This window comes from Rhinoraja longicauda, chromosome 25 (assembly GCF_053455715.1).
Source record: "Rhinoraja longicauda isolate Sanriku21f chromosome 25, sRhiLon1.1, whole genome shotgun sequence".
In the NCBI taxonomy this organism is placed as follows: Eukaryota; Metazoa; Chordata; class Chondrichthyes; order Rajiformes; family Arhynchobatidae; genus Rhinoraja; species Rhinoraja longicauda.
The window spans coordinates 14,059,307-14,080,304 of NC_135977.1; the positions used below are offsets into that span (position 1 = coordinate 14,059,307).

Sequence of the window (20,998 nt, forward strand, 5' to 3'; positions counted from 1 at the left end):
CCATTTTCTTTCTGGAGAAATTACTGCTTTTAGTCGAGAAAGTTGTGATTGTTCAGTCTGCTCTTCAAAAATAATTTATTGGGTAATTTAAACTTACTTTACTGTATGCCTTGCTGTGGCTCCTACGTTTCACCTATTGACATGGCATTGGTGTTGAAAAAAGAATAGTGATGTTCTCTATGTTATCCTTTTTCATCAACATTTCTAAAACAGATAATTGGTTCATTGTCTCAGTGCAACTTGTGAGATTTTGCTGCATGCAAAGTAACATCTTGAGGCATCTTGGTCTTCAAGGACCAGTTGGGCTGAAGGGCTTGTTTGTGTGTTGTAATACAATGACTTTTTCTTATATTACTTTGATGATATTGTATTTTAAAATGTTATACTATTTTTAAATGTTGTTCTTCGGAAAATCAAATAAAATTTCTATGGAAAATTACGAAGATTTTTGAAATAAAAACAAAAAATGCTGTATTTACTCAGCAGGTCAGGCCCCATCTGAGGGTTGGTACTGTTAAACTCTGGAATGAATTTACAGTATCTCATTGATTTTTATGGGGTTTATGATGTTTTGGAAAAAAGTGAAGATGTTGTATAAATGCGTCATTCATTTCCCTAATACGGAGCATTCTGCTATAATGTGATCGCTCAGTCCTGAAAAACCTTATGTTATATAGCAAATTGTGTTTTAAGAGCAATTGCATCAATGGGGAAAAGAGTTGGAGAGGCTAGAAAGTTTCAGACAAAGTTATTTTTCATGCAGGATTTTCAAAAACAAAGGTCTTTTTATTAGCTGTAAGTTTATTTTTGTTTTACTGCAAGTTAAAAACAAAGCCTGTATGCTACATTGTTTAATAAGTTATCATTGCACAAGAGTCAATAGAAGTGATTGCTTGTCAATAGCAGTGAAACTGATGGACTGTGTGCTTAAGAGACAATGGTATTTGATCGCTGCAGCAAACAACCTTTTTTCCCCAGGACTCTTTTTTGAAGGATAACTTTTTTTCTGCTTATCTATTTCCCAAATATTTTAAATGGTTTTCTGGTTCCCAACCAGAATTGTGTTATAACCAATTCAGCTCACACAATACAAGTAGTATTCCTTAATTTATCAATAGCGAGGAAACTAATACTGAATAAAGTGTCTATACATTCAATAGTGTCATACTCAGCATTGTTCACACCTACCATTACACAAAACACCCGTGCCACTCATGTGGCCCCCTTAAAGTGTTTGAGGAGTGCCCCCACTGGACTGTTCACAATGTCCAGCAATGGAGGGACCCGAGACTGTGGTCCTCTCCCACAGAGCATTGATGATGGCTGCACCAAGCTTCAGTGGATCCCTCATCACATACTCCTGCAGTCTGGAATGGGTCAGTTTACAGCATTCCCCGACAGATATCTCGCTATGCTGGATGACAAAGGAGTACTACATCCTTTGGTGGCTCAGCACTTCAACTCCCCCTCTCACTCCCAGTCTGACCATTCTGTCATGGGCCTCCTCCAATGTCATAGTGAGGCCCACTGCAAATTGGAGGAACAGCCTCTCATATTTCGCTTGGGCAGTTTACACCCCAGCAGTATGAACATTGATTTCTCTAACTTTAGATAGTTCCTCTGTCTCTCTCTTTCCCATCCCCTTCCCAGTTCTCCCACTGCCTTGATGTCTCCAACTACATCCTATCTTTGTCCCGCCCCCTCCCCTGACATCAGTCTGAAGAAGGGTCTCGACCCGAAACGTTACCCATTCCTTCTCTCCTGAGATGCTGCTTGACCCACTGAGTTACTCCAGCATTTTGTAATGCTAGTTCCACTGTTTGCATCCATATATCCATTGGTCATCACCTCTTCCACAGCTAACAATGGACCATGGTGGTCTCCTCCTTTCCTTGGTCATCGATCCCGGCTCTGATTTGCTCTGAACCTTTTCATACCTCAAGTAGCCCGAAGGGTTTTTTCCTGAAAAGGATCTATTCTTTTTCTCCAGAGATGCTGAAGGACTCTAGACTGTTGTCCTCCCCAAGGGATTCACATCTAACCCTGCAGCCTGTCCTTGACCTGTGCCTCTTCTTTCCTCACCAGACCTTCAATATCTCTTTTCAGCCAGGGTTCGCTAATTCTGCCAGCTTTGCCCTTCACTCTAACAGGAATTAGCCTTGAACTCTCCCTATCTGTCTCCTGTGTAAAAGCCTTCACTTTGCTCGCAGTTCCTTTGCCTGCTATCATTAGCCTGCCACTGCTGCTGCTGCTGCTGCTGCTGCCAGGCGGTGGGTGAGAGGGGAGGAAGGGTTCGGGCGGTGCTTCCGGAGGAGAGGAGAGGAGAGCGGGGCGGGGCGGGGCGCCGGGAGCCGGGCTGTTGTCGCCGGTCATGTGCCAGTCGAGCCCGCTGCTGCAGGGGCGGCCGGCGGCGCAGAAGGGAGGGAAATGGTGAGATGTCGCCGCAAACCTTTACCGAATACCGCTGCCTGTTACAACCTGCACCGGGTGGACACTCGCGTCCGGAGGGCCCGCTCCACCGATGCAAGGCCGGCAGAGCAGCAGCAGGCCGGCGGCTCGCTGGCGTCTAACGGGGCCGCCGCTAGCAGGCAGGCTCGCTTCAGGTACTCCTCGTCTGTCTGCCTGCCGTCCGCTGATCGCGCCCGGCCCAGCCCGGCCCGGCCCGAGAGGGACAGTGATCGTCTCCATCAGCCGGGGGTGATGGGAGAAGGGGGGAGGAGGGGGGCGGCAGAGGCCGAGAGCGGATTATCCGAGGAGAAGGGGCGGGGAGAGTTTAAGGAAACACCGCGGGCTGCCCGGCGTCCGTGGGGGTCAACTGGGCCGGGCCTGAGGAGGGAGGAGAGGTCAGCCGTGGGGTGGGGGGGGGGGGGAGGGGGGGGTTGGACAATAGACAATAGGTGCAGGAGGAGGCCATTCGGCCCTTCGAGCCAGCACCGCCATTCAATGTGATCATGGCTGATCATTCTCAATCAGTACCCCGTTCCTGCCTTCTCCCCATACCCCCTGACTCCGCTATCCTTAAGAGCTCTATCCAGCTCTCTCTTGAATGCATTCAGAGAATTGACCTCCACTGCCCTCTGAGGCAGAGAATTCTACAGATTTACAACTCTGACTGAAAAAGTATTTCCTCATCTCCGTTCTAAATGGCCTACCCCTTATTCTTAAACTGTGGCCCCTGGTTCTGGACTCCCCCAACATTGGGAACATGTTTCCTGCCTCTAACGTGTCCCAACCCCTTAATAATCTGAAGAAGGGTCTCGACCCGAAACGTCACCCATTCCTTCTCTCCCGAGATGCTGCCTGACCTGCTGAGTTACTCCAGCATTTTGTGAATAAATCCCTTAATAATCTTATACGTTTCGATAAGATCCCCTCTCACCCGTCTAAATTCCAGTGTATACAAGCCTAGTCGCTCCAGTCTTTCAACATATGACAGTCTCGCCAGATTCAGTCCCATCGTAGTAGTCTAGTGACACCTGGGCAAGAGACAGGGAAGTGGAGGCTGTCGTATGGGTTATCTGGGCAGGAGAGGTGAGCACTCCAGCATCAGCTGAAGTTATTTAGGGAACGGGGTGTGTCTCAGCAGGAGTTATGAAGGGCAGGTTCCTCTTGGGGGGAGATGAGAAGAGGTGGGAAGGAAGAGACTGGCATTGGCAGGAGGCACCTGAGAGCACATTAACAGTAGCTTAAGCTGCTGGGACAAGAGAAGATGCTGGAGGGGTTGGTTACACGTGACCCAGTTGATGGGTTTGAAGGGTGTGGTTGGAGAACTGAGTGGAGATTCCTGGAAAGGCATTCTGTTTATCTGTGGTGTGGAATGGGGCAAAGTGGGAAGGCAAGATGGCAGCTTTTAATCAATGGGGGAAGGGAGATCCATATTCGGGTATCTCAAAAGAGCGAGGATGGGAATGGAGGAGGAGGGGGTTGTCATTTGATTGCTGAGGGCAAAGTGCTCTTAGGTTGTCTGGGGGTTGGAGAAGGAGGGGTTAAGGGAGGAAAGGGGAGGGTCTATCAGATATCGCAGGGATGATGGTGCCGGCAGGAGAGCTGTGATTCATTATTTGTAAAGCTGTGAGTTGGGTACTGAGGAGATGCAGGAGCGGGTGATTGGTGTTTTTATGCGGTGATGCTACTTGCTTATGATTGGCCGGGTACTCTCTGCAGTGGAGAGAGGAGGGAGGGAGATGGCTCATGTTTGGGGAAGCGCGGCTAAATCAGAGTGCACAGCAAATGCGCAGTGTGCCAGCCAGGCACAGAGATGGTGCGTTTCTGGTGAGTGATGTTGGCTTTCCTCTCAGTAGGTGTCACAAAGATGGCAGCAGTAATGCAGATGAAGGAAGTTTTATTTTTCTCTGCTCTTTTAAAAAATAATTTAAAGCAATGTTACTGTTTGTACTAATCAAAAACAGGGGAGGAGTAAATACACCCCATCTGTCATGGAAATGTACAGGATGTCGCAAAGAAGAATGCAGAACTAAATGGGAGAATTAAAGAGCCTCATCATTGTGTGGGCTAAACAGGGAGATCGTACATTTCACACTCGCGATTCTGGCATGAATGCATGAATATTTTGTTTTGAAGAATAATCTTGGTCCCTCCCATTAAGATGCTGTACCCTCCCTGACAAGAAAATTCTCTAAGATGGAGAGTGGGCACGGCTTTGCCACTGCCTGTTGGTCTGTCCTGCAGGTTGTTAGATATTTAAAATGTTCAGTCATCAGATCCGGCATGTTACCCCAAGTGGGGTTCCTTCATAAAAATTGACCCCTCAATCAAACTGCATTGCTCCAAGTTTATTTCCCTAGCCACTTGATAATTTAACCCTTTGAGCACAAGACAGGGCATCTCAAACAAAATGCATTTATCAGACGATGCAGCTTTTGACTTGGGTGTCCTGAGTTATATGGGATATGGGGAGAAGGCAGGAACGGGGTACTGATTGTGAATGATCAGTCATGATCACATTGAATGGCGGTGCTGGCTCGAAGGGCCGAATGGCCTACTCCTGCACCTATTGTCTATTGAGTTGTACAACACCTAATTTCCTTCCAATCCTCAAGATATTTGATTGAGAGTTGCGTGATATCAGTGCTATGAGTATACAATATGACGTGTTTGATACAAAATTATTTGTAATTATTGACCTGTTGTGCACTGGGAAAGCCATTCTTGTCTGCAGTTGTGCTGGACACCAAATTAACACGAAGAACACGGGATTTTTAAAATAAACTGTTGAATCAAAACTGAGGCAAATTTAACTAAATTGAATTGACTAAAATCTTGGCTATTTCATTCCCCCTCTTGCTGCATGCCTTGCTCATTTACTCCTGCCCCCCCCCCCTGTGAAAGTTCACACGTAAAGTTTGTTCATGCATTTCATATCGTCTAGCCCACTGAATTGTATTACATTTAATCAAATTAAATTTGATTATCTGTCAAGATATCCTTCCCCCTCCTCTAGCAATGAGCATCTTCCAGCTTCGCTTGGGTGGTTCTGTTATCATACGGTCAAAATCCGTTTAGTCCAGCCTAATGTTTCCTTTTCTGGGCTTGTGGAGAAGCCTCTCTGCTTGTCCAATGTTTCTCACCATTACCGCTGGTGTCACACCATCCAATATTTACGAACTGCATGCCTTAAATTGACTTAATTATTAAAGTTCCTGGATATTGCAAATGGGACTGCTGTTACCAAGTGATGTGTGTTGCATTGTTTTTCCCCACTGTATCCACTGTTTGCTTTCGTACAGCAGGCACTCATGGTTTTTAGCCTTTGCTTCAGACATGAGAACATAAGAAGTCACAAAGTGCTGGAGTAACTCATCGGGTCAGGCAGCATCTCTGGAGAACATGGATAGATGACATTTTGGGTCTGAAAGAAGGATCCCGACCCAAAACCTAAGAACTAGGAGCAGCAGTCAGCCACATGGGGCAGATGTTTGGGTCTATTCTGATATTCAATGAGATCATGGCTGATGTGATTTGGCCTCTGCTCTCCTTCCAGGCCTGATCCTATAAGCCTTTATTTTCCCACCAGTGCAAAAAAAATCTTTCATCCCTCTACTTAATGACTTGGGGATAGAGAAGCCTAAAGACCTAACCCTCTGAGGGAAGATGTCTCTCCTCGTCTCCTTTTCTTTATTCTACGACTATGGCCCTTTAATTCTAGACCTATTGCACGAGGAATATGTGCCCCTAGCAACAATTCAATGAAGCCCTCTTACAATCATGTGCTGCCGTGTGTTCTCCTTTCTCCAGTACCAGCACGCAAGCTGCTCGTCATGCACTGACATGCTGGCAGAGATAAGGTCATCCCATTACTTCTCCTGGTAAAAATGTACCTTTAACAATAGCAGAGATCAGTTCCATAATGGGCAGCAATTGGGATGGTACTGTCATAGTTGTTCCTATTCCAATCACCAATGTGCTTCACTGCCAGTCTGCCTGCTAGGTGCTGATTTGTTCCACCTTGTATTAAGGATTAACCAACCGCTTCTAATTTATCTACGGGCACAGTGTGTTAGTCATTGTAGCCTGAAGGAATCTTACTTGAATTAACACATTCATTGTCGTCATTGACTACACTAAAGTCTCTGTTTATACAATGAGCACATACCACAGCACTCACGAGCTTTGCTTTGGATCCAAAATGGCCTGGGGTAAAACTCCATTCCCCTTTATAATTGGTCATGCCTTTCTAGGCAAATGGGGGAAGTGTGTTAGGGATCCCAGTCCCAAATGTGTCCCAGTAACGTTTGCTAGAATTTGTAATCATGTGGATGTCATCAAAGGTGACTTGAGCCAGGTAGCCAAAATGGCTTGCCAAATCTCACTTTCAAGGTTCATGTGAAATTAGGTGCTACTGAAATCTATAGGACAGCATGGTCATTACCTTCAGTAGAGGAGAAACCGTTTTGACACCAGTGTTGGTTCTATTAATTTATTCTGTTAATGCCGTTAATTCTGTGGGTCTGGCATCCATTCAACATTTTCTCTCCACCCCTTGGACAGCCTCGTTCACTGGCAACTCTTCACATCCCTCGATAAGCCATTCTCTCACGAGATGTTTTGAATCAGTCCAAACTGTTGCCAGCAATGTTAGATAAATTTAAAAAACAAATTGGGTGAAGATAGTGCATGACACGCAAAACCAGAAATAAAACAATAACAGTTAGAAAGATGCATCAATCTGAGCAGAATTTCAGGCAAGTGAAAGGTTTAACCTTTCAGATCAAAGACTCTGGGAAGAAATGAATAAACCTTAACTCTAACGTAGTGATAGGGGGGAAGAGTTAGAGCAAAGGAACGACTGTGACTGACGTACTTAATTATAAAATGGTGTACTACTGAGACTGCTTTACAATGCAAAATGCTTTGGCAACTGTGTAGCACTGCTCCTCTCTGGCTTTTTTCCTGAGTCACTTTAAAAATGTTTTGGTCTATTTGGACGTTAACTTTTAAAAGTTATTGCTAAGTATTTTGCTGCGCTGACCAGTGTTTTTGGCACTGCCACATTCTAATTACCTATTTAAAAAATGTAATTACATTCTTTCAACTCTTCCCTTCATTTTTTTGCAATCGTGAATTTAAGTCCACTTGCAACTGACTTGTTAAAAAGAGGAAAATTTGTGCACTTTAAAATGAACTCTTAACATTCATTGTTCAGAGGCAAAGACTCAATTTTTCTGGTGAATTTGTCTGAGAAACCCTGAACGTTGGTCAGCCTTTGACATTGCTGAGTATAGTTGGGCACAGTCTAATTCTTGCCGTGCTAATGTCGATGGAGGATTTGCTTCAGACCACATGCTGACCTAAATGCGGAAATGCCACTTTGCTGTGTCATTTATAGGGCTGCCTGTTATTTAACAGAGAAAATAGCTCCAAATTTTGAATAACTAAACTTAGCTGCAAATTCTGAATAACCCAACTTAGCTCCCACAAAATTGGTTCAAATAGATCTAATTTGGGATTTATTTTTATGGATGTCTGTTTGATTTGTGCTTCTGCTCAATTACCTGATGAAGCGTTCAGCCAGAAAGATACGTATTTTAGTTTAATTGTCCAGCTGTGCTGTCTTTAGGAGAATAGAGGCAATATTGTGGAATGGAATCTGCATACAATCTCTGGAATCTCATTCTGGAATTTATATTGTATTGTTGAGTAAATCTTTTTGAGAACATGATTCACAAAGTTGGCAAGAAGCATTGTGAGCAAAGTCAAACATGCTTAGAGTGGAACTAGTTTTGCAAACATCCTTTTTTGTTCCAGAGTTTCGAAGAATTAGATGAGATCTCAAAAATGATTGTTAAAAAAATTAAAAGGACTACAGTTTAAATGCAGGGAGGAGAGTTTCCCTAACAGTGCCAGCAACACTGGTTCCCCTAACCAGAGGGCACAGTTTCAGAACGAGGGATGTGAAGAGTTGCCAGTGTCCGAGGCTGTCCAAGGGGTGAGAGAAAATGTTGAACAAAACAGTTTATTGGAGCAACTCAGCAGTTTGGAGGGAAATGGAAAGTCGGTATTTCTGTTGGAGACCCCTCGTCTGCAATGAGAGTGTGGAAGGGGTGGGGGATAGCCAATATAAAGAGATGAGGGGGCTGTGGTAAAGGCTGGTAAGTGAGAAGAGTTTGATTGAAGATGGGGTCAGGTGGGAAAGCAAAAGGTGGATATAGTAGCAGAGGCTGGGAGATGTTAAATGTAGGCAACAAAAAGCTGCAGATGATGGAATAGGACAAGGAAAGGTGAAGCTTGGAATCAAATAAAGGAGATAGGCTGAGCAGATGGGACCAACAGGGGAAGGGGACACAATAGAAGGAAGGTCTTGTTGATGGACAAATGTATATGGGGGGGGGGGGGGAAGAAACTGTGATCGGGAAGTGAGGATTGAAAAGTAGGATGTGCATGAGATGTGCAAGGAGAGAAAAAGAGGCGGGGGCGGGGTGGGGGTTGCGGGTTAGGTGAAACTAAAGAATTAATTGTTCATGGCGTTGGCTCGTAGATGTGGAGAAATATCTTTACTTGTGGTAATTGTGCTAATTTTGTGAAAACTAAGCCAGGTTGCTCAAAATTGGGAACACACTCCTCTGATTAAAAGAAACCTGGTTGTAAATGTGAACCTCGAAGATCGATAGATGGGTTTGTAGGGGCATCACAGTAAGCAATATTAAACTTTACTGATTTGCAGATCAGTAGGGAGGTGCAGTTGTCACCCTCCTTCATTGCTTCATCAACTGAAGTTCCCCGAATTACATATGGAAATTTTTTCTTTAATAAGATAAAGTATAGTTGGGTTAAGAAGTGACGAGAAACTTCAAAAAAAATTGTATTTGTATCATCACTAAAGCAATCAAGTATGAACCTAGCTGTGTAGCAGTGTGGTTTGTGTGTGAGGCAATGTTAGGCTATAATTTGTGTTTGGGATCTCCCCATGCCTGATCAGCTGTGTATGTATGATTCCACAGGTTGCATTTCCCCCAGCTGGCTTTGCGGCGCAGGTTAGGCCAGCTGAGCTGTATGTCCAAGCCCGCACTCAAGCTCCGTACCTGGCCTCTGTCTTTTCTCTATTTCTTCCTGCCATTTAGTGTCCTTAAGCCTCTTGCAAAGGTAGGATGGCGGCCAACAAGCAGGGTAAGTGTGCGTTATTTCTAGGTTTGTGACGGGATGGGGAGTGGGGTTGATGAAAGGGTAAATCCGGCATCCATAGGTTGCTTGGTGATTAAATTAATGTATACTTCTGCTGTATATTGATGTGCTGTGATACTTGCCATCTTTTTCTGTGCCTAGTGGTGGCATGTAGGTAGCAACATGTTAAGATTTGTTTTGATAAAGTGAGCAACTGTCTGTATTTCTAGTCTGTTTTTCTATTGTGCATTTATTCAACTCATTTGGGTCCGAGTACTGGGCAACATAGGTTGATGCCTCTGTTCTGGCTGGGTTTCAGGCTGTAGAAATGCAGTCATTAAAATCTACATCTGTGTTGACCATTTCATACACAGTTTTGTTTAATTTTTATCTGATTACCCAACTGAGAAGCGTTGGTAAATTTTACCCATTGAAGGTGGGTCATTATTATAATTGAGATTGAAAATCAGCAAACTGCAGATGCTGGAAATCTGAAATAAAAACAAAAAATGCTGGAAATATTCTTAAGTCGGGCAGCATCTGCGGACAGAAAATGGAGTTGGTGTTTCCCATGTTTGATGAAAGTCCCTTCATCGAAATCCTAACTATTTCTCTTACCGTGGGTACTGCCTGACCCGCTGAGCATTTTCAGAGCAGATAACCAAGATGGATAGGAAAGGTTTGAAGGGATATGGGCCCCGGCATAGGAAGTGGGACTAGATTGGTAAGGCAACCTGGCTGGTATGGATCATGGTATGAATGTTGTGCATCTCTATGACTTAGTTAGCCTGCTATGTTGAAAGGAGCTGACATCAAATTGTAGCTGTGGAATTGTGTTAGTAAGAAATTCATACATAGTAGCATTGGAACCTTTGTTGATATTCAGCAGGTGGGACAGTGGGAAGCCAACTCTGTGGCTATTCAGCATTTTCATTGTTCACTTTGACTTTATGCAGGTCTATAGAGTTGAGTACACACAATAATGGCCCAAATAACAACACTGAAATCATTTGTCAGTGCAGTGGGTGGCTGCAAATTACGATCAGACCATCTTCTCTTTCCATAAAAATGCAAAGTACGGCCCAGAGTGTTGCAATGTGCAGGCATTACGATGCCAGCATTAAAACATTCTTGGCTCAGCTCCACCCTCAAGCACTTACTGCTGTCAGCACTAACAACATAAGCTTGACTAAAATTTTAAAACAGGTCACTACACTGGCCTCCATCCAGTTCTGTTGTTGCGGTTTTGCGTTTGATGCAAAATATGACCCATGGTGTTTTCCTCTTCTGGAACATCTAAATTCATATGTGGATCGTTGCAGTTGACATTGGAAGAGTGATCATCCAATTTATATGTGGTCTTTATGTTCATTTGATGAGAATTTGTGGTCTGTAACTGATTGGTTCATGTACCATGTCCTGGATATCATTGTTAGTTTAGGGATCTGGGAATGAAACTTTGATGAACTCTCAACCTCAGAACCTATTGCATTGACTAAGCTCTGGTCATTCTTGCCAATATATCTTCTGGCTCGCTGCTGTGTTCCATTGATTCGAGTCTAAGCACTGAATTGTCCTGAGGTCTTTTCCAAACCTAACGCCTCTAGCAAGCTTTTTGTAATTAAGAGTCTAAGAACTCTGTTGTAAGATATTTTTTGAGAGGGATTAACAGCACTGTTTATTGATGATATAAAAAGAAGCTTCATTCCTCTATCATTAAAGAAAACCACTCAAATCCAATTCTGATGAATAGAGAGAGGGTAACATTGTACAAAATGTGACTTGCAGAATGAGAAATGAAAGCAGGGTTGAGAGACCGGCTTCAGAAGGTAGATTGACGGGTCTTGGACCAGAGGTAAACCACAGGCCCCAGTCTGGAAATTCCCAATTTAGGAACCTGGATAAGAATATGAATCTTCTGCATCCCAATATTGGACATTCTTCTCAATCCTTGAATGCTTTCTTGATTCGATGCTGTTGTTCCCAGAACTCCGTGCCTGAATCCCTCTAATCGGGTTGAATGCTGGACAAATTGCTGTCCTCCATTTTTGAGGAAGTGGTGGATAGAACACTTAGAAAATCCTAAAAAGATTAAGCAGAATCCAAGTGGTTTATGAAAGGACAATCATGTTTGAAAAATGTACTAGATTTTTGATGATGTAACTAGCAGTGTGGGCAACGAGGAACCAGTGTGCAATTTATTTGGATTTTTAAAGTAAAGCCTTACACCCTGACCCTAGCCTCGGAATCTGGCACCTGTTGTGGTTTGTCCGAGGCATCAAAATATTATCTCTCGGGTCACAGGATGAGCAGGCTGCAAGAACACTCTCATCCTAACAACAGCAGGACCCAACATATGAGTGCTCGAGATAAGTCTGAAGAATTTGTCGATCCAGAAGTAGGTATTCTAGGCATCCTCCTGAGAATCGTATCATCGCAGAACCCAGTCCTCGGCCGATTCTATTCACCACGTGACGCCAAGAAACAATGGAAAGCAATGGACGTGCAAAGACTACAGTGATCTGGTTGTGTTACCTGTGCTCTTGAATTGGCCCATTCTCAATCATCAGCCAAGTGATGTCATCATCATCAACGAATGCATCATCAACAGTTCACCAAGTTACACTTAGTTAATAATAATAATAATAGCCTGCTCATTGATAACCCAGTTTGAGATTTGGACCAGTTGTCTCCAAAGCTCATGACATGGACTAAAGAGCTGAATTAAGAAGTGAGGCGAGAGTGTCTGCCCTTGAATCAAGGTGTCATTTGGCTTAAAGTGGCATCTGAGACCCCTGGAAAACTGAAGTAACTGGGTAAACACTCCAGTGGATGGAGTCATACCATGTCAACAGTCAGTCTCCCAGCCTCCGGGCATCAGTGCAGGAGCCCATTGAGGGATTATTCCTAGGCCGAACCATCTTCAACTGTTTCAACGACTTTCCTTCCACTTTGTCAGAAGAGATGTTGGCTAAAGATTAAGGTGGTCATTTCCATTCACAACTCATCAAATAAAGCAAGACTTAAATCGATATGGGCATTGGCTTGGAAATGGCAGTAACATGTGCCAGTCAATGACTACCTTTGGCAAGAGAGTAACAACATATCCAATGTTTTGTGGTATTATTGTCGCCAAATTCCCTCTGCCCTAATTAACTGGACCAGTACCTTTCCAAGCAGGTGAGAATCTGGGTGTGCTGCAGCAAATAATTTGTCTCTTGACATCCTAAAGCCTTCCATCGTCTACAAGCACCACTAAGAGCAGTGCGGTGGAATAGTCTTCACATGTCTGAATGAGTGGAGTTCCAACAATACCGAGGAAGCTCTGCACCATCTGGCACAAAACAGACCGTCATTGAAACCCCATTTATCACCCTAAATGTTCCTTCCTTTCATCACCAAGGCACAGTCCCTACAGTGTGTACCATATACAAAGTGCACTGAAGTTACTTGCCCAGGCTACTCTGACAGCACCTGTGCTGGGCACCAGAGCACCATTCTAAAATCAGCAAGAGGGATAAACATCAGATGTATGAGCTCACACACCACCATCTGCAGGTTCCCTCCAAGTCACGCACTGTCCTGCCCTGGAAATCTATCGCCGGTCCTTCATTGCTAAATCCATGAACCCCGTGGCCAGCAGCAATGTGGGAGTACCTTCACCAGGGGTAACTGTGGATAAAGAGTGGTGTTGGAGTACTTGGTGTGTTGCATGCAGTTCTGATTGTCACACTATAGGAAGGTTGTGGTTGCACTGGAGAGAGTGCAGAGGGGATTCATGGGATATTGCCTGGACTGGAGGACTTTAGACATGGGAGAAATTGGGTAGGCTGAGCTTCTTTTCCCTCATGAAGGAGATGTGGAGAGGGGAGTCAAGGCATATCAAATTATAAGAAATGTAAATAGCGAAGATGGTTGGAATGTTTTTCTCATTGTGGTGTCAAACGCAAGAGGGTGTGGGTCTACAGTGGGCGGTAGGAGTTTTAAAGGAGATTTGACAAGATATTTTTTGCACAGTGTTTGATATCTGGAATTTGCTGAGGTCGTGAAGTCGGATACAATTACTACTTTTCAGACACCGACAGGCATTTAAATAGACATGGCATAAATGATACGGGATTAGTTTAGATGGGCAAAAAAGTCAGCATGGACGTGTTGTGTTGAAGTGCCTGTTACTATGCTGTACATCCCTATAACTAATATGTCTCGCCACTGGCTTCTCGAGAGCATAAATGTTGCAGATCCTGAAAAAGATTCAGGCTGGTTGTGGTCAGGCTGGATTTAGATTAGGTTTTAAATTTTACACCTGAGCAAATCTCTACTTCAGAAATCTGCAAGGATGGAGATCTGGCTTGCTGACAGAAAGTCAATAGGGAAAATCTCTGAGGAAGGACCACAGGTTAGGGCCTGGCCATTGCACATAAATTATTTAATAATTTGTATTAAAACACCATGAACTATTTATGATGTGATGTATTAATGTTAAATAATGGAATAACGTTACTTGTTGTGAAAATGTAATGTTCTGTACTAATATATTTTAGAGTTTTCTTATGAATAAAATATATTTTCACAATTTTAAAATGGGTAATTTTAGGCTGGTGAACTGTAATGAGTGGGATGCCGCAGAAATTGCCATTTACAATCTAAATTAAAGTTGTAGACAAAGGCACTGGGTGATGATGGTGTTCAACTAGGTGGAAAAGTGAGGAGAATGCAGAGTGAGTAAAGGGCTATAAATGGATTACATAGAGAACGTGCAGAAATACAGTCATCTACTAGAAACATAGAAATTCGATGCAGGAGTAGGCCATTTGGCCCTTTGAACCATTCAATATGATCATGGCTGATCATCCAAAATCTGTACCCCGTCCCTGCTTTTGCCCCATATCCCTCGATTCCGTTAGCCCCAAGTACTATATCTAACTCTCTCTTCAAAACATCCAGTGAATTGGCCTCCACTGGCTTCCGTGGCACAGAATTCCACAGATTCACAACTCTGGCTGAAAAGGTTTTTCCTCATCTCAGTCCTAAATGGCCTGGGAGAAATAAAAAAGCAGATTTAAATGCAGCGAGACTAATGCTGGTGTCACCTTGTTACCTTAGAACCAAGATCAAATTGGAGGTACAGCATATGAATTGAAAGGCAAATTGAATGATTGGATAATTAAGAGTTAGATTTAGCTCTTAGGTCTGAAGGAATTAAGGGATATGGGGAAAAAGCAAGAACGGGTTACTGATTTTAGATGATGAGCCATGATCATGTTGAATGGCAGTGCTGGCTTGAAGGGCTGAATGGCCTCTTCCTGCACCTATTTTTCTGCGTTTCTATGTCGGCCCTCTGACCTGAAAGTTCCTCAAGATCTGCCTATAGTCTCCTGCTTCTTGTGTACATGCAGATAATTACCAGGTGAACCTTGATAACATCAATCTCACTGTCACTAATCTTTCCTAGCCTCCCCCCACCTCCCGAGACTGAATGAATGTGGTAGCAGCATTGGGTTCTCCCTCACTATTACTGCTTTGTTTCCCCTTTGTCTTATCACCTCCCTCCACGTTTATTAGCTCCTCAGAAATTTCATTCGTGCTTTGCTTACATCCAAGATTTCTATGACTGTCCTAGATAGCATGCTTCCTCTGAGCACATCTGCAGCCAGTCTTCCAGCTTGGACCGGCATTGTCCGATCACCCTAGGCTCCCTGGCTAATATTGGCTCCTCCCATTCAAATTTCGAGATTTATAATCATGTTTTCAAATTCTTCTGTGGCTTCCCCACTTCCAATCTGCAGCCTCCCTCGGCCCTACAACCTCCAGAACCCATCTTCCTTTCCAACACCGGCATCTTGTGTATGGCTTAATTTATTTGCTTCACCATTCTGGTGTCTGGCTCCCACGCTCTATAAGTCTCCCTTTAAACTGGTCTGTCTTTGAGGTACTCCTTGAAACCCATCCAATTCACTGTGCCTTTGTCTAATATCTTATGAGATTAATGAATCTTCTTTAATTACATTTTTGTACGGCAATTTGGGACAGTTTATATTTTAAAAGGAACTTTACAAATTAGAGATGTAAATTAATATGCCGTGATTGATGAAAGTTTAAATAAAACAAAATTGTTAAGTATTCAGCAGGTCAAGCAGCATCCGTGGAGACCAAATATTTAACTCTTGCAGATATCTCTCTCTATCCCCCCTCTTGCCACCCTCGTTTATCTGCACTGTCTCTGCTCACACCACTGCCTCTTCCCCCCCACCCCCCTGCCATAATTAAGCAAAAGGAAAGTTCTGGAACTGCACAGGAGGTCACCTTTTGATGCTGGAACAGAGAAGATAATTCTCCAGCTGTGTACACCCATTATCCTCGTACTTGCAGTGTTCTTCAGATGGAACATTAACTCCACAGATGCTGAATGTCCCCTGTATGTTTCATGTTTTGGATTCACAATGACTGATGTTTGTACACCAAACAGATGCTAACTGAGGCTGCCCTCTGCCAAAGGTGAAGCAAGCAGATAGGGGGGCAGTGCAACTCCTGGCAGCCCCTGTCCCAACCCAGCAAATATACACAGTTCCTTGTAGTTGCCATTAGTATGTCAGTATTATTTCCTGTTATTTTTTTGCACCCATTTGAGATTCACAGTCCCCTCAAGTCAGTTCAGATAAATTGTGTAAAAGCGAGGAATCGCCCTCGGTGCTGCCCACCTCATCCAGCTCCCTGGGAGCACATGACGAAAATGATTTGGTGTGAACTATCAGGGGCAGCCTCTTAACATTTCCGCAGGGGTGGTGCTCAGAGTTCACACATGATAGGAACAGAATTATTCCATTTGGCCCATCAAGTCTATCTGCCATTCAATCATGGCTGATCTATCTTTCCCACTCAACCCCATTCTCCTACCTTCTCCCCGACACCCTTAACTGTCTTCCTTAAATTGTATAAATTAATTTTCAAATGCAAAATACCACAACTTCAGGTAATAACCTTCACGCATTGTTTCAATGCTTGCAAGTACTTCCAAATAGGGAAGATACGATGTACACATTTGGATTTGAAATGTTTCCTCTGATAGCTCGTGAATCAGTCTCGTATGTAAACCCATTCTCCTGAATGTATGTTTTTAAATTTGCTGTCCTCTACAACATTTGGCATCCATAAGAGTAGGTGCTGTTTCTCCATGTATGGTGGTGCTGCCTGAGACCTCAGCCATTGCTCTCTCTCCCTCAGCCAGAGCATCAGTCCCGCTGGTGTCAGCACTTTAATGATACTCGTCTGAATCTTGCAGGTTGGTTTGTATAAAACGATTCCCACCCGGCTGCTGTCTCGGGCGTGGGGCCGGCTCAACCAGGTGGAGTTACCCACCTGGATGCGAAAGCCAGTCTATAATTTGTACATATGGACGTTTGGGGTCAATATGAAGGAAGCTGCAGTAGAAGATTTGCAGCACTACCGAAACCTCAGCGAATTCTTCCGCAGAAAGCTAAAGCCACAGGCACGTCCTGTTTGCGACTCTCACTGTGTGGTAAGTTGCATTCAATCCTTCCAGGTATAACAGTGAAATCCTGAAGAAAGTACCAAAACAAAATCCAAGGCCCCCCCCTCTCACATTCGGATTCTCCTTCAGATTTATTTCCTTCCAGTGCTTGAATTTTCATTGGGTTATAATTCTCCCTGTCCATTGTGATGACTGCTTGGCTGCAGGAACTCCTTAATTGAATTTTAGGTATATTCTGAGACTGGCATGCGAGAGGAGCTAGTTTCTGGTCTAAAGTGGAGATGGGGGGGAGAAATCGGAGAGGTTCCTGTTCCCACTCGTTGAGTGGTGACTTGCCACGGATACATAGCTTCCCACCACAACCCCTCCGCTGCCCATGCTCATGGCTGTTGCAGGGAGGGAAGTTGGACTGTCCGTGGGCAGAAGAATTACAGCTCAGTGTATCCAAACTGCACCAAATCTTGCACTTGGTGTGACAGACTTCCTGATGATATCTGACATCAGTGGAAAGACCTCGGGCTTGGTGAAATTCTGGTTTTATTCTGCCATTTAGGGAGCACAGTGTAAGAGTTAATTAATCCCCTTGCAACAGGAGTAAATCACCTCAATGTGTCAGCAATGCATTTGTAACAAACATCAGAATATGTTTTATCACATCAATTTGTTAATTTCTGTTCAAGCTGGTTCACTGATTAGGGAGAGGTGAGGATAAAGGTCTTTTTGTTTTTTTTGAATATCATTTATATAGCTTCAGTCACCTCAGGCTATCCAGAAACACTTAATGGCCAATGAAGAATTTGGGACAATGTAGTCACTATTGTAAGGAAACATAGTAAAATATAAAATGCACATAATGAAGCATTAAAGACTAAGAATAAAGAACCCCTTTTTTCAGCAAAGAGGAAAGCATGTGAATTAATTGGACAACCCCTACAGCACCGAACTATTATCTCTTTAATGTTCAGTGGGATAATTGGGTGCTGTGGTATTAGCATGTGGGCGCATTAGATACAGCCCAGGATATCCTCCATATCCAGCCTTTGTCCTAAATTTCAGCACTTGCTTATGTTTTGTCCCGTGCGATGGAAGGGAAATTTAACATTAGTTTTGTCGTGGAGAAGTTTCTTGATTATTTTAACTCAACGACGATCAGGTTGTGTGCTGTTGGTCACTGTTCTCATTGCCGTTTCCTAGATCAGTCCTTCTGATGGAAAAATCCTGCACTTTGGGAGGGTGAAGAACTGTGAGGTGGAGCAAGTGAAAGGTGTGACTTACTCGTTGGAGACTTTCCTAGGCCCTCAGACCTGGTCAGAGAACGTGGAGATTAGCAACAGTAAGTTAATTTCTCAATACTGGGTTGCACATCTTCTTGGATATTTCCGAATTTTGAATTATCTCACGAAGCTCTCATTTAGCTTCTCACTTGGTCCAGAAATATATCCTTGAAATCCATTGTGTAGTGTAATATTGGGCAATGTTTCATTGGGCAGCTGAATATGGAAGGCAGATGAGGAGGCATTTTTATAGGGCTTTCATAATAGATGTTTCCGAGTGTGTTGTACTGTAATGCAAAATGGAACTAATGATGGATTGGCGTAAACAATAATTGATTGTCAGTGTTACATCAGTGCGCTGAAAAGCTGGTATCCATACTGCGTCTTTCTACAATTCTCTGCATTGGGACAAATGTTATTCTCCACCAGTGACAGCACACAGAGTGAGGGATGTGTGGCAAAAATTGGGAATGCTTTTCAAAGTCAGAGTTGTAAAATGTAATGTCATTTTGTTTAGAGGTGTTTTCACAGGCCGGTTTCTGCAAGGTTTGTATTTTAATGACGGGGGGGGAAATTGCATGCTTGTTTTGACAATGGCAGTGCGATTGGGAGAGGTTGACAATTGAGTGTGTCTACCCACAGAAACACCAGCTTTAATAGAAAGTGTCTCTTTCCAAGCTCTGTGGTTCCAAGGCTCCTTCAGCTAAACTTAGAAACAGAAGGCAAACCTGCAAAGGATATTTCAGAGAATAACAAATATTTCATTCAAAGTAATAATTTTTGACAGATGGCTAAAAGCTTTACCGCTGAATGGTACAGTTGAAAATGATAGTGTGCACCAGAGGCAATAGTTTGGAAAGGAGGGGTGTGTAATGCTTTGTGAGATTGAACAGATAAGGTAATGAGGCCATGGTTGGTTTGAGGAAAAGGGGTTCAATTGCATAGATTTTAGACACTGGTTTCATAATACCAAGAGGATCTGAAAATGCCAAGAGGTGTCTTGCAGCTCATGAGGCTATCAAAGACCATGGCTTTGATCTTGCCAAAAGAGTTGGTGGAATTTTGAAATCCACGACTTAATGGTGTAAAAATGATTGAGAATGCCAGAGATGTAAAATTCTCATATCTATGTATGGAGTTGAGCCATGTCAGTGGTTCAGTGTGTCTGAGAGACTGCATGAGGATGATCAAAAGAGGAAGAATCTAGTGCGCAACCTTTGGGGTGCCGAGTCCTTCTAACCACCTTGTTGAATTTAGGATTGTGTTCCCTAAGAATATAGATTGCAAGTGAAATGCAGTCAGCTCACTTCCAACCTATCATCAAAAGCATCCTCAAGGCGGACAGAACTTCACTGCACAGTTGCTAGGTTTATCGGCTGTTGCTGTTCTTGTTGGGCTACACCGGTTTAGTATAAAGTACAAAACAACAGTGATTTGTAGAATGTGTAAGAAGGAACTGCAGATGCTGGTTTAAATCGAAGATAAACACAAAAAGCTGGTGTAATTCAGCGAGACAGGCAGCATCTCTGGAGAGAAGGAATGGGTGACGTTTCTTCACCCATTCCTTCTCTTCAGAGATGCTGCCTGTCCCGTGGGTTACTCCAGCTTTTTGTGTCTATCTTCGGTGATTTGTAGAATCCTATTTTTATCTACTGTTTGCTGCATAATTTGTTGTAATCCAACAGATAACACAGAGACGTTCCAGGAGCACCTGGTTACAAAGGAAGGCAATGATCTCTATCACTGTGTCATTTACTTGGCTCCCGGAGATTATCACTGTTTCCATTCACCTACTGATTGGCGAGTCTCACACAGGCGGCATTTTCCAGGTAAGAATGTTATTGTTCGCTTGGGTTTTACTCTGGAATTGGATTGATATTGTTAAAAGTGACCAAGAAATGGCTACATGACCTTTATCAGATTTGTCCATTAACAACAGTTAGTTGACTATTAACTGCCGAAAATCAAGCCAATTCTTTGTATCATGCTGTTAATGAAAATTAGTAAGAATAAAAAAATGTCAAACCAACAAGTATCAAATTCAGACATGAAAAACTAATTGTAAGGCAGAAAAAAAGTGCCTTTGGGCAGTATCTGTAGAGGGGGAAACAGTTCACAGCCTGACCTGCAAAATACGCCAAGCCATTCAACCTTGCAAGATCCTCTGTGAACATAAGGACACTGGTGTTTAAATAGGGAGAGGTTCCACAGCTAGTATAAGAAAATAACGGCAGATGCTGGTACAAATCGATTTATTCACAATATGCTGGAGTAACTCAGCAGGTCAGGCAGCATCTCGGGAGAGAAGGAATGGGTGACGTTTCGGGTCGAGACCCTTCTGAAGACATGAAAAACGAATTGAAGAAGGGTCTCGACCCGAAACGTCACCCATTCCTTCTCTCCCGAGATGCTGCCTGACCTGCTGAGTTACTCCAGCATTTTGTGAATAAATCGAGAGGTTCCACAGCTGTTCAGCAAACTGGAGTTAACATTTTAGGTTGATGATAAATGGCTGTCAACCTTAAATGTCCATTTTTCTTTCACCATAGCTGCTGCATGGAATGTTGAGAATTTCCAGTGCTTTCTGGTGGCGTTTGTTACGATTTCCGGCATC

General features: G+C 43.5%; 1 protein-coding gene across 8 annotated transcripts in view; it reads left to right on the forward strand.

The window, feature by feature from the left end:
• pisd (phosphatidylserine decarboxylase) overlaps window positions 1-20,998 on the forward strand; it is an 80,560-nt gene that overhangs the window by 53,550 nt on the left and 6,012 nt on the right. For 3 of the 8 annotated variants that reach the window (XM_078421309.1, XM_078421310.1, XM_078421308.1), the window contains exons 4-6: window positions 16,901-17,137; window positions 18,305-18,443; window positions 20,070-20,213. In XM_078421309.1, the coding sequence (XP_078277435.1) occupies window positions 16,901-17,137; window positions 18,305-18,443; window positions 20,070-20,213 (520 nt within the window). Of the gene's footprint in view, window positions 1-2,355; window positions 2,604-4,151; window positions 4,273-9,458; window positions 9,625-16,900; window positions 17,138-18,304; window positions 18,444-20,069; window positions 20,214-20,998 lie in introns of those variants that run through there. The other 5 variants (XM_078421314.1, XM_078421313.1, XM_078421307.1 and 2 more) reach the window with 4 other exon arrangements.